Below are 13,634 nucleotides of genomic sequence, written 5' to 3'. Positions count from 1 at the left end.
CAGGCATCTTGCTACAAAACACACTTGTGTCAATTCCACATTCACAGCAATCTGAGATCATGCTTTGGAGTGGGAACTTAAACCTTAGTGCCTTCCCAAATTGCAATTGCATACAATAAATTAGTGTCTCTGAGCACATAAACGAGTTTGTTGGGAGGATTAGCTCCCCACCTCTGACTGAAAACACTGAAGTCCACTGATTTGAGTGGAAGTTTGTTCTGGAATTCAATAAAAAGTTCAATTTTGACCATAAGACTCAGATGTTATTATACTATCTCTGTGAGAGAATAGTCCAGTGGGAGCTTAACTCTGCCTGTGCAGGGGCTGAAGGCACAAGTCCTTGGTCAGAGGGACAATCAGAAAGATGCACTCCAGCATCTATAGAAAGGCTCCTGCTTAGACAAGCAGCAAAGCTGCTCAGCCTTCCTTCTCAAAATTCTCCTTTTTCTTAGTTCAGCTGCTGACAGAAACGCCTACATTCTGGTGATACTCACACAGTACTTTCTTAGCCCATTGTTCCACCATAAGAACCTATGGGATTGTAAAAATATGAGCCAGCTGAAAACCTTAAACATAGAAGGAAATATTACCCTCATTAAGAGAGGAGGAATCTGAGAAATGGGTAAGCTAAATCACTTAAAACAGATGCATACAGGAAGCCTGTGGCAAAAGCACAAAATATGTCCTTGCCTCAAAGTTTTCCTTGCAAGCTCTTCACTAAACCAATTAGGATGGAAAGTGCCACACACGGAACTTCTTCCCTTGGCACTGAACAGGAAGAGATGATGGTATTGGTTCTGCAGAAGAAACTCTTTAGTCCAATTAAACATCTCAGCAGCTTAAATCCTTGTCACTTCAGGTTTTTTGTTTGGTTGGGTTTTTTTAAATAAAACATCTCACATTACAGGTCAGATTACATCCTCAGAAGCACATGGCAGGTTGCCAGCCAACAGGAATCCCACATGTGCGTCCTGGGGCAGAATTCATCTATAGGCTGCACTTTCAATGGAGAATATTTAGTAGAGTAAATCTCTCAAATATTAAAAAAAAAAAAATAGCATTGGATTTAAGAATTTAAAGACATCAGGAGAGTCTTAATATCAGTATAGTATCAACATAGTATGAAACATAACATATTGCATCCACATATGAGCAGAAAAAAGACAAACGCATCTTGCTTAGTGTGTCCCGTCAAACTAACCATTAAGGAATTTGCAATAGCTGGCTTGAAACATTAGGATGAGACAAGGGAAGGAACAGAAGCTTGAGAAGCGTTCTACCAACTCAGTCTTAAATCGCTGTTATGTCTGCCTTAAATATTTTTTAGTAATATCATGTGGAGCAAAGAGGAAATTGAGGGGCAGGAAGGACTTAAAAAAAAAAACAACCCACATTATTATTAGACATGTGCTAATATATCAGGAGGCATGCAAGCCAGAGCTAGTGCTGAGGACTCAATTAATATCACCGCTGACTCCACTCACCTGTGAGCAGCCTGGGGCACTGCAGACAAAAGGCCTCTCCTGCTCCAAGTTCATCTTTGATTCCTCATAAATCTACATGTTAAAAGGGGGAAGGGGAAAGAAAGGGAACCTATGAATATATACATTCTGAACATCACGAATACATGCGATGCGCAATCTTGACAGTTTTTGTTTTCATTTCAAAGCCCCCCCAAAAAAGCAGAGCAAAGTGTCATCCTTACAGTACTGCTTTTGCTAATATTTGGCAGGCTCTCTAATTCTAAGCTCTAATTACTCCTTCCTGAGCACACATTTACTCTGAAGAAAGAAAAAAATGCTCACTAGGCTTTAGCAGCAGAAATCCCACCTCTGAGAAAAAGCATATGTTCAGTGTTGTTATTAGATAAGACCGTGTCTGCTCAGAAATATCTCGAATTAAGGGTTTTTACCATTCCTTCTTCAGTTCCTCCTGAACAACATTAAAACCAGACGTCTAAGTTATTTCTGAGAACGAGCCTACTTTTCAAAGTTCTTTGTCCATACTGTTCAATATTAATAACTTCAATGTATTATATGCAGGGTCTGGATATGCACCAGACTAAGATGCATCAACACCCTTTAAAAGATCAACTAGGTCCTAAGGAGCTCCAGAAGCTTTGACTAAAACTGCAACTTCACCATAGCAGTCACAGCCCGGTAATTAAGCTCCAAAGCCTGGGGAAGAGCCCCTGGGTCTTAAGTAAATAAGGCAGGAGGAAAGCATTTGCCCTCAGAACACAGCAATGTGGCTGATTTGGGTCAATGTTCCCAGAGTGGCCCTGACCAGCGTGAGCAAAAATCATTTCTTAGTAACAGACTAGGACTTAAAATAAACAAATCTCTTCTTGCTGAATGTTTGGATCCTGTTATTACAATTGGCAATGTGATTTGGAAGTAGTTGACCCACCTTACAGCACCATCTACATCTTTGGCTTTAAATCCCTTAAAATTCAGTCTTGCCATAACCACACTTACACAAACATTAGAGTTGTGTTTGTGTGAATCTCTTGTAGAACAAAAATGAATATCCTAGTAGAGAAGCAGAATTTGATCCTAAGGGAACAAAAATGTGCAGTACAAGAACTGAAATTATTCTATTTTGCCATCAATTTCTAAAATCAGTGTGTCACTTCAGATTATCAGGAATATTTTAACCATACTTATTCTTAATTTTAGGTAGACTTTATTTCCAAGAGCAAACAATAAATGCACTGTTAACTCAAATGTCAGTCCAGACCTGTAATTACAGTGATTATCTTCAGTAATGTAAGTTTTTTGTAGAAACAAAACTTTTAGATGATGACCATTTCCTTTTCAATATAGTTTACTCCAGTGAACAGCGTTGGACTAAGGGTGTATTTCCTATCTATGACCAAAAAAAGAAAAGGAAGGCAACAGAGCTTCCTTTACCACCTCCACTGACTCCCATTCCTGTTTCATTTCACCTTTAACTTCCACAAGGATCCCACCCCTCAAGGTGCTGATTAGCACCAACTGGTTTTCTTGATACAAACATCTCCACTAAATCCTGGCCTGAGACAGACGATTCATTGCACCAAATGCAGTCAGGTGGTAAGAAAGACCCCAGCTCAGCTATCCAGCTACACCAGGCTAGAACTGAAATTGCTACAATTGTACCTGATTTACTCCCTTAAAATTATTCATATCCTGTTTTGATTTAACTTACATCTCCGTTAAACTGAAATAGGACACTCATAATCAGAAATGAAAGAGCGTGTTTACATCAAGACTTACATTAAAATAACTTAAAGTGTTAAATTTCTGCTAATTTCAGTTATTTCAGTTCCAGTCTGTGTATAGATAGGCTCTTCTGAGGTGAAGCAATAAAAATTCTCTGAATTAATGCTATCCTGCCTGAGAGAAACAGCAAGCAGAGAGATAACTGACTAAACAAACAAACCCCCACAAAAACAAAAACAAAACCCCAGCTAGTTTGATTTTTAAATCCACCTCTATTTATGGTATGCGACCCTGCAATGTTGTCTTTCCTAAAGACCTTTTCACAGAATAAAAAGGAAAGAAAGGCTTTATCTGAGATCTCAATTACTCCTGCAACTGAAGCTCTGCCAAATGTTTATGTTACCTCTTCCTCCCCTCCTCAGGGGACAGTGACAACTGCATTTTCAATAGCAGAACAATGGATGGTACTTAGAGAAAACAGAGAACAACAATTCTGGTCCCAAGCGTCCCAGTGAATTTTAATATGTTGCCATAAATTATTTGGATTTTATTTTCTAATTGAGTACTGAACATTAAGACTTCTCTGCTCTCTTTGAGCATTTCGACTTAATCCCTAAATCCATAAGTGCATACAATTATATAATTACCAGGGTTATCTAGGTAGACAACATGGGACAAGCACCAAAGCAATACATGCTGCACATCAGCATCCAGAATGTTGGAATTGACTGAGGAAAACACGGACTTGGATTTTATCCCCAGCACTCTGAGAAAGTGTCAGATCCAACATCAAGTAATTGTTCACCACAAACATATGAGCAACTGCTGGTTCCCCAGAATCACTCTTTGCAGACTATTTTAGAGGCTAGCATTAAGAAAAAGATAACAAAATAAATAATCCAGAATGGCCCTACCATGTGTGCCCTCCGGGATACTGCCTCGTGTGACGTGATCCATAAAACAAGTTACCAGATAGTGCGATGCCCTCAAGTCAAGTTGCACTATGCAGAATTCATATTCATATCTAATGCCATCACTGTGGTTGTGGCTGTAATCACATTGAATCACTTAGAAGAATAAATGAGTGAAAGAAGCTGCCTGCTGCCTTTAGAGAAAGTGTGCAGGGCCACACAACGCAAGTTTCCTTCTGTACAGCCTTGCAGGTGGTTCAGCATGTACAAAGGAAATCACGCAAGCAATGGCAACATATCTACTGCACCTAATAAAAATAAATCACGGCAACCTTTCCATCTAAATTAAGGTGCTTATTAACCTTCAGGGTCTTAAATATTCAAGTTACACTCACGCACCTTCCACAGTACTACACTTGACTGCCACAATGAATGCACACAAAGAATATCAGGCAAATCTGTGATGACTGAAAAGGTTAAGAATTGCCCTGCCTTATTTTTATTCATGTTATCGATAATTCAGCCTATTCCAACTGCACGGCCTCTTCAAAGAGTTACAAACATAAGTGAGCAATAATGTTGATTTGTCCACATTAGTCCTGGTTTTATTAACAATAGATATAGATATGAATGCTTAATGCAGCAGAAAAGGGGGTTGAATTTTAATAGAGATGTTAACAACATCTGTCAGCATTTATTGCCCTATTGTGACCATGTAAAGAGCCTTATTGGCTGAACGTAGAAGTTAGGAAATCTGCTACACTGTTGTAGCCTGCCACTCTTCTGAAATATCACTCTGCTCAGAAGCAGCTAAGGTATTCCAGCTATAAAAATAAATAAAAATATAGAAGAAACATAGAAAGATTTCTCCAAGCCATGCCACATCTAGGAAGAAGTAAGCACTGCAGCAAGCCAACGTGTTCTTCTATTTCTTAACTTCTGCATAAGATGCTTCTAAACATTTTTATTGTAAATAATAAAACTGAAGCCTGCAGTGAGGCATAGAAGAAAAGAAGAAAGACATTTAAAGCAAACAGAAGAAACAAAACCACTCTCAGAGCACAGCAACAAATTAGATTCCTTCCCAGCAGCATCCAGGAGAAGCATGCCGTGCTCTCACACTCTTCAAGCAGAACCCCACAACTGTCCCTTCTGGATCAGAAAAATACCTCTAACAACGGACACCAAGAAAGCACACTCCTTTCTGACTCCCTCTCCCCCTTTTTAAACTCAGCAGTAATCTTATTGCCTTACTGGTAAAAACATCAAGCAGGCTTGTTTCCTGTTTCAATGTTATTCTTGAAGTGGGCTGCAGTAAGAGTCTGATTTTCATTGGGCTATTATTATTTGCAGCTGTGCGACCTTTTTAACCCTCTTTTAAAAGTGACATTTCAGCCTCCAACCTCAAGCTGTCTAAACGTTGCAAGGTTTTCAGTCCTCTGATTAACAGTGAAAAAGAACCGGTGGGGAGGTGTACTACCATGTGCCTGGTACAGGTCAGAGCACCAATCCTGTCATTTGCACGAGTGAGTAATTATGCTCATACGAGCAACCTGTTTGTTGAAATTAATCACCTGGGCACATTTGCAGGACAGGTTTCTTCAGGCTGCTGTGACCGAGGTCACCGAGATTGCCAAACACAAGCACAAAATCCTCAGCCACTATGCAGAGACATGAGCAATAAATGAAGCATCACCTATTTCTTAGGGTCATGGTCACAACGCACGAGAAGTGAGAGGAAATGTAGTTATGGTGCACTTGTGAATATCAAAGAAACCCTCGGACGCATGCAGTGCTTTAAAACGCTAGTGGCAGCTCTTCAGCACAGGACTATTTACAGATAATTACAGGGTTATTGCAAATGCTATTACGACTTGTTGGTTTTGGAAGCATAGCATATGCAGGGTTAATGCCTACAGTTGCTCTCAATATGCCCTTGCATGAGCAAACCAATGTTAAGTAGCATTGTGCTGAAACAGTGCATGGTGTTTTCATCTGCATGGAGCACCCAGTGGAAGCGCTCGCTTTCTGAGGCTAGCATCATGCTTTCCACATGCACACATACAGGGCTCATTATCACGGCCCTGCCTGCTCCAGCTGCTACAACAGAGGGTCTGTCAGCATTTCCATTAGAACCCCCCCGTTTCAGAATTAAAACATTTCCAAATGGTTCTGGATGCTGGAAAGTAATTTGTGTCTGGAGTCCCCAAGAAGGCCTTTAATGTGATACACATTTGAGCTGGGGCTCAAGCCCCCACTAGTACTCCAGTGAAGTCTTTGTCATTACATTTATGACATTTATATGTGGAAAAACACTCAGCTTGGGCCTTTATTCATTTGTTTTAAAAGAGGAAAGCCCCATAAATCTCCAGGCAGAGCAGAGCACTCTCAAAAAGTGGTTGATGTGTGAACTGCCTCAACAGTGAGCCACATTGAGTTCCATCCCCATGGCCAGCAGCAGAGATCACTGTCTGTGTGGCACAGGGTGCGTTGCTGGTACTGATGTCCCCTGCCACCTGTGCTGGCCAGCAGCATGCTTCAGGATCAGCTGAAGACAGAGTATCAAAAATACTGCATTTTCAAGCTTGCCAAACACCTCAGTTCTTTTTAAAGAGCTACTCAGTTTATTTACTGCCTGTATGAACAAAACCCAGTGCTGGGAAGGCTTCCCAACAGTCCAAAGGCTCTCCCCGTCACTCCCTCTTCCAGGTATACCCATCTGTCTCCAGACCAGAGGCAGAAGTGTTCTCGCTTCCCCACTCAGTATTTGGCCCCGTAAAACACCGTTTCTGTAATCAAGGAAAACCTAATACCTGTCTCTTGCAGATCTTCTTCTTTCTTATAAAGAAAGAGAGAGTAAGTAGAACTGAGAGTAACCAAACAGAAAAGGGAAACAAAGGTAGGAAGCTTCTTCCAAAGGGAGGAAGAATGAAGTTTGAAAAACTCAAGGGTCAAGGAGCAAGGGAATTGGGGGAAAGCAGCACCCCAAAGGGGCTGGACACAGGGAGCCACCAGTGGAAATGAGACGGAGAAAGTGGAAATGAGGCCTGCAGACCACCGTGTACAAAACCAAGAAAAGTGGAAAAAAGTAAAAGGATTCTTCTGAAAAAGAAACTCAAAATAGAGAGCAGATGACCTGCTGCCTTCCCATACAACAGAGTTAGAATCCAACATTGTATTCCATCCACACAAGACAGGAACATTTGGTAGCGTGCACAATTTGTCCTCTTCACTGGATGAGCTTTATCTTAAGTCTAGAGAAGATGCACAAGTTTAGATTATTAATACACATCGCCTAGACTCTCCACATCAGTATGTGAAAACCAGCATGGATTTTCTTGGTACAGAGGATTTGCTGTTTTATGAAAATAACCACGGGGTTATTAAGCACAAGCAACAGAAGGCAAAATAAAAGGAAATAGGAAAACAAAGGTGGAGAGCAAATTTTTTTTTTAAAAAGCACTTTAAGTTCATGAAAGTTATCTCAGCACAGAAATATTCTATAGGAGAAATCAGATCTTTATAGGGAAAGATATCTGTTACTTCAACTCTGCAAAAGCACTTCAAGGAATATTATGGTTCTTTTATACTCTGCAACTGACCAAGCAGTGACTGCCTCTCCTGGAAGCCTTCCAGGCTTGTAGCTTTGCAACTGTCCCCCACTGATGTCATTTGCAGAACAGGCCTAATACCTGCTTTCTCTCATTACAAGTTTGAAACAGCACAAGACCTGACTACAACCTTGCTGACAATGCAGACGTTTGCTTCACAGAACATGCAGCAGCAGCAACACGGGCTGTAGCAATATAGCCACAAACAAAAGCAATACAAGGAAGAGTCACTATTTGACAATGAACATTTCACACACCAGCAGACAGAAACACCACCTATATCACTTCTCCATTTTACCTACTTTCAATTTTTCTGCTAGCTTCTTTACTGTTGGAAAAACCCAGATCTGCTAAGTAAAACCAAAATCTAAGTCTACAGATTCAACGTGCCAAATGTTAAGGAAAATGTCAAGTGTCTATGGCTAGTCAATTTCACAGTCATCCCAACGTTAACAACTATCCCATTAGGTATTCAACTTAAGTGCTTATGCTAGAAGATTTAGACTGCTGTGGGTGGTGGAACAGCAAAAAGATGGAAAGGGAGAAAAATCTTAGAACAGGATTCAAAAAGACACCTTAAATGGTCTGAAGAAAACTCTACAATCTCAAAGGTTCAACTAACTTTTGATTGGTTGTTCAGAGTAGTGATGATACCCTCTCTCTACATAAGTCACCGTCCATCTCAAATCGTCCTCCACAAAGAGGTGGAGAGAACTGCAAAAAAACTGCAGTAACAGCAGCGGCAGGAACCTTGTTTCAAGAGACAAACACTAAGAGCTAGTGTTTTAAAGGAAAAAATGTATTTGCTCTGTTTTTTTTCTTTTTGAGCAAGTCTTGGCTTCTCCTTGTTTGGGACATGGTCCCTTGGGGCACACAACATGCACACAAGTTAAAACCACCATTAGCTGAAATCAATATTTACCAGCAAACACAAGATTTAAAGGAGAAGATACACTCAGAGGACTCCATTCCAGACTCTTACAGACATTATTAACTGCACCTGCTCTCTCATTACTAGGTTTCAGAGGGTTACAAACTTAATGCCTCTACAGTGCAATATGTGATGCCCTAGTGATTTACTAATCACTACGTACAGGATGCTTAGAATTGTATATACAGCTATTGGCCAGGAAAAAGGGGAAAAAGACGGATCAGAAAATGCATGGCTTGTCAGCCTGTCCCAATTTTCACTCCTCTCCCAAAGGTTAATAGTGTTAAGTGAAGTGGGTCCTCTGTCTTCTGCAAACCCTTTCACAAGCACGGCACCATTCCCAGCACTGTGGAAGCTGCTATGCTTCTTGCCAGTAGTTCTTACACCAAGAGCTTTATTGTGGATGTACGAAAGGAAAACAGAGTCTGCAGATCAATCTCCTCAAGTTAAGATGGTTCATCATGTCTATTGCTGTGAAGTGAAATAAAAAAAACAATAGCACAACAATTGAGGAAAAATGCAAGTGTTATGTACTGGAGAAGATCTACAGGAAGCCTATAAAGGGCACAAAAGGCAACTGCAACTGTGGTGAGAAATAAAGCCCATGAAATGGAGGGTGTCAATGATGAACTCCCAGTAACATCTGGCAAATAAGCTAATCTTTTGGGACTTTCCAATGTTGGCAGATAAGCATGTTGTCTGTCCCTTCAAAGGCTGACCTCATTTCTATCCTTGGGTTAATGGCATGCAAAGCTCCATGCTACAGTTACTTTTTTCACTCTTTCCCCCTCGCCCCCCCTCCCACCCCCAACAGTTATTATAAAACACCAAACAACTTCGCCTATTGTTATAGTTTGCATACAATTTAATTAAGAGTTTTCCCTCCAGGAATAATATTGACTGAGGGTTTTGAAGGGCTGTTTTGTTTTTTAAGTATACTGTAACTGCAGTATGCTAATTGCTTTGGTTTATGATACACAAATAGATAAAAGAATTCACCTACCTTGCATGCAAATAAACACTTGGACTTCCAAAGGGAAGGAAGAAAAAAAGAAAGCATAAAAGATATCCTGGGGGAAACAATAACACAAAGCTGCTTAGCTGACTTTCATACCAGAAGCAGTTAGGGGCTTTAACACGGGCTTTGAAAATTCTGCCAGCCCAAATTCTCCTTCCATTTTATTATATAAAATAATCCTTAAACTAAAACTCTGTGCACCGAATTTTTATACTTTATAGATACAATTTTGCAATTCTGTGTATTTAAAATAATTTGAAATTAAGATCAATCTTGCTTTTTACTTTTTGGCTTCATAACTAACACACAGGACAACTTCAGACTTTCATTACATAGAAAAATGAGGCCATTAATAACTCTGCTACAAGCTGTTAATTATTAACTTTCACCCTTTTATAATTAAATTTTGTAAAGCTTTTTTATAGTTGGTAACTTCTCTTTCTTCAAAAAGACCAAAACTCCTGAATCAAGCCTCAACATTCACTGTTCTTAGTGTAAGATAAAATCCTTTGGTGTAACAAATCTCTGCTGGGAACATTGGCAGCCTGCACACCCCCTCAGGCAGCACTCAGCACAAGAAAGTCATAGACGTTAAAAACTGAAAACTCTCCTCTACAGTCCTAACAATCAAGGGCAAGCTGATCTGCAGCACTTCAAACTCCAAATGTCCAAAACTACTTCTGGAAATCTCCACTACATATCCCTTCAGACACTCTTAGTTTCTCACCATCCTGTAACAACATTTACTGACAGCAGCTTAACAACCAATTTCAGGCAAGTTTCATTTGGATTTAAGCTCTTAGGTATGTTTTATACAAACACAAAGATGCAGTCACCTACTGTTAAAATAAGGGCTCTTGAATTTTGTATTCAAGTTTAAGTTTTCCACCTCATCCTTATGTAGCACACATTACAGTTGGCATTACAGCTAGAAAGATTATAATGGTGAAAATGGAAAAAGAAACAAGCAGGGAAAGAACTCTCACCTGTATCCAAAATCTAGGTTCACAGAAAAGACTCCACAGAGGAGAGATCTCCAGAAAGAGACCCTTCCCAGTGGCAGTCAGCCCTTAAATGGGGTCTAGGAGAGGTGCAGCCAGGCTCCACCCCTTCTGGTCACACAGCTGAATCGCCTTCACCTGTGCTCCATGGCTGACTCAGTACTTGCCTCAGGTGGTCAATCAGAGGCTCAGGCCGTGACTCAACAGCTCCCTCACAAGCACAACACAACTAGAGTTTAAATGGGCCATAAGGAGTAAGCAAGGATTTTCTCAAACTTATCAGTAGCTTAGAAAAAAACTACTCAGAGAAGTTGCAGATATTAAAGTGAGCGCTCCTGTATTCTAGTGGCCCTCTTACACTCTGCCATAACAACTATAACTATGGACCAGAAGCGCAGCTTGAAAAAGTTAAGCAAAGCCTTTTTTGAGGCCAAGTATTTTAGTCTACATCTGCCGGAGGACCTGGAGGGATGTGTGCACTGCAGGTATGGCCAACAAATTAGGATCTGCTGCAGATACCATCAACAAATTGGGCCCTTCTCAGCTTGTTCTGGATGTTATCGAGATGACACTGCCCAACCACAACTGTATGAAACATGTTTTGCTTCCCGAGGAGGATCATTCTCATTAGGAGCCAGTGATACCTGCCCAGCACGTTCCTTATGGAGGAGCTCAATGACACACATGGGCCTTCTGAGTCTGGAACAGTGGCCCCAACACAGCTCCTTACAGTCCCCTGAGAGCTGCACATATCGCTGGGAAGGGAAGCCATGCTTATCTTTGATTTCTTCTGAAGTGTTGTTAAAGCAGGAGCCATCACCAAGGTCTGGAGTCATAAGAAGTGAGCCATGCACAGCAGTGGTTCTGAATTGTCAACCACACTGATGCTCTCCTCCCACCTGAGGGCTGTGCCCTGGTAATTCATGCATCTGACCAGGAGAGAGACAGGCAGCCCATAGACTGCTTGGCAGGCATCCCAAACAAACAAAAACAAAGCAGTGTTTTGAGCTGCTCCCCCTCCCACAGACCCTCTAGTCTGGGTTTGGTGTCCATCCCAGAAGTGCCTGAACTATTGGGTCAATCAAGAGGTCTGGACCCAAGAGAGGGTTTACCACTGAAGAGAGACCAAAAGAGGTCCTTCACTTTTTCTCATGTGTCTGCCTGCCTGCCCTGAGCACAGAAGCAGTGATCTCAACCTTCCCCACCACTTGGGTGAAAGGAAAAAGCACCCAGAGGTATTTGTGAGGTGTTCATCCCTCAAGTCCGTGACACAAACTGCACTCTACAGAACATCTGCTGCATGAAAGTGAGAAACAACAACCTGCCTGCATCCATACCCATAAGCAGCAGTTCAAGCAGCGGCATCTCAGAGAAGCCCCAAGACAGGCAGGGATGTGACCATGCTATTCAGAATCAACTGAGCAGCACCTGCCAACAGGCAAGCACACATGCAAACAGCAGGGAATGCTCCTGACATTTCTTTCCATCCTGAAGGATGTATGTCTCAGGATGAAACTCTCCAGAAACCATCTTGAAAAAGACTGCCACACTGCATTAAAGAAAGCATCCTTTCTGGCTGGTGGATTATTGTCTCCATTAAGGAGGCAGTGCATCAAGATGAAACAATTCCTAGCCACTAATTTCTGGCAGTGACCCATTCATAACTTCAAATAAGAACACTACAATCCAGCGCACATGAAAAACTATTACTTTCCTAAAAAGAAGGAGTCAAGTTAAGGAGTAATTCTCCACAGGCTGTACATTCACAATCTGCGAACAACTCACAGCAACTTGTTACATGCTGCAAGTGTAAAGCGGTGAAATTCAAACATCCCTAAAAACCACAGATTTGTAACTTGCGCTTATGTAAATACACGGCTTTCAAGCCTCAGCCATCTTGGCCATAGCTCTTCTGGGAAAAATGAAAAAATCTTGGCTGAGATTTCCTAGAGCAAGTAGTGATATTGACTGCCTCCAGTTTTTCAGCTGTCCAATCAAAAATACTTTAAAAGGACTTCAATTTCAAGCTATGCTGCACACACCCTCTTCGCATCATATCCCTTTAGGGAATATTTATCTTAGAAAGCAAGCAAATAAGGAAAAGTCAGACACATGCACATTATTCCGCTCATTCTTCTCTCAGGATTCTTACACAGATGTAATATTGTGTTGAAATTACAGACAAGAAGATAAAGACAACAAATTTGAAGTCTAAATTTTTTAAACAGTCTGGAGATACCCAGAATCTCACTAACTGCAGTGACCTTTAAGTGTGTTATACCTGTGGCCTCTTGTTTAAAATTCCAGCTGACATGATATATCCCAAGTCATGCTAAATTGATGGAAAAGCCAGGAAATAAACACATATGTATTTATATCCACAGTGCAACTTGTAACTGCAAGGTCATTCTTTTGGGACTGGGCTATGGATTCTGATTTTTGCATTTTTAATTAATACAATTTATCTCATTTTCAATTACTGAGAGTCATGAATAATGAATTCTTTGTATGAAAAGTTAGAATTTTTTTTTTTAAAAAAGCTACCTCAACATATGATTGCCTCAGTTTCTAAAATGAGTATTTCTTACATAAGCTGTTTTGATGGTCTAGTAAGCATATGCATATATAATTCCTTTGACCTCTCGTGGAGGATGAGAAATTCACCAAGATTTATACCAGAACAGTGAAAAAATACCCTTATTTCAGAATTAATAAGAACATGTTAACAACTTCTAATGTTATAGATGATATAATCCAGTACACAGAAAGCCTGAAGAGTCAACCCAAAAATAATATTTGCATACAGAATCACCAAACTTATTACAATTTACCTGCCTGTACAACAAACACGCTATAGGCGTCTTTTATCAACTAAACAGGTCTACTTATACCTCAGAGCACCTAGTCTACAGCAGTGATCATCATCACAACATAACCATACAATTGGGGTAGCTGAATT

At 40.6% G+C, this 13,634-nt stretch overlaps 1 protein-coding gene across 1 annotated transcript in view; it reads right to left on the bottom strand.

The window, feature by feature from the left end:
- The window catches only part of CREB5 (cAMP responsive element binding protein 5), a 244,611-nt gene that overhangs the window by 206,547 nt on the left and 24,430 nt on the right, over positions 1-13,634 (bottom strand). The window contains exon 2 of the mRNA XM_052694421.1: positions 1,485-1,556. Within this exon, the coding sequence (XP_052550381.1) occupies positions 1,485-1,538 (54 nt within the window). The 5' untranslated portion in view covers positions 1,539-1,556. The remainder of the gene's footprint in view (positions 1-1,484; positions 1,557-13,634) is intronic.

Source organism: Tympanuchus pallidicinctus, unplaced genomic scaffold (assembly GCF_026119805.1).
Source record: "Tympanuchus pallidicinctus isolate F22 unplaced genomic scaffold, pur_lepc_1.0 scaffold3, whole genome shotgun sequence".
Classification (NCBI taxonomy): Eukaryota; Metazoa; Chordata; class Aves; order Galliformes; family Phasianidae; genus Tympanuchus; species Tympanuchus pallidicinctus.
Note: the sequence above shows the minus strand (reverse complement) of the source record. Positions and strands in the feature narration are given on the sequence as shown.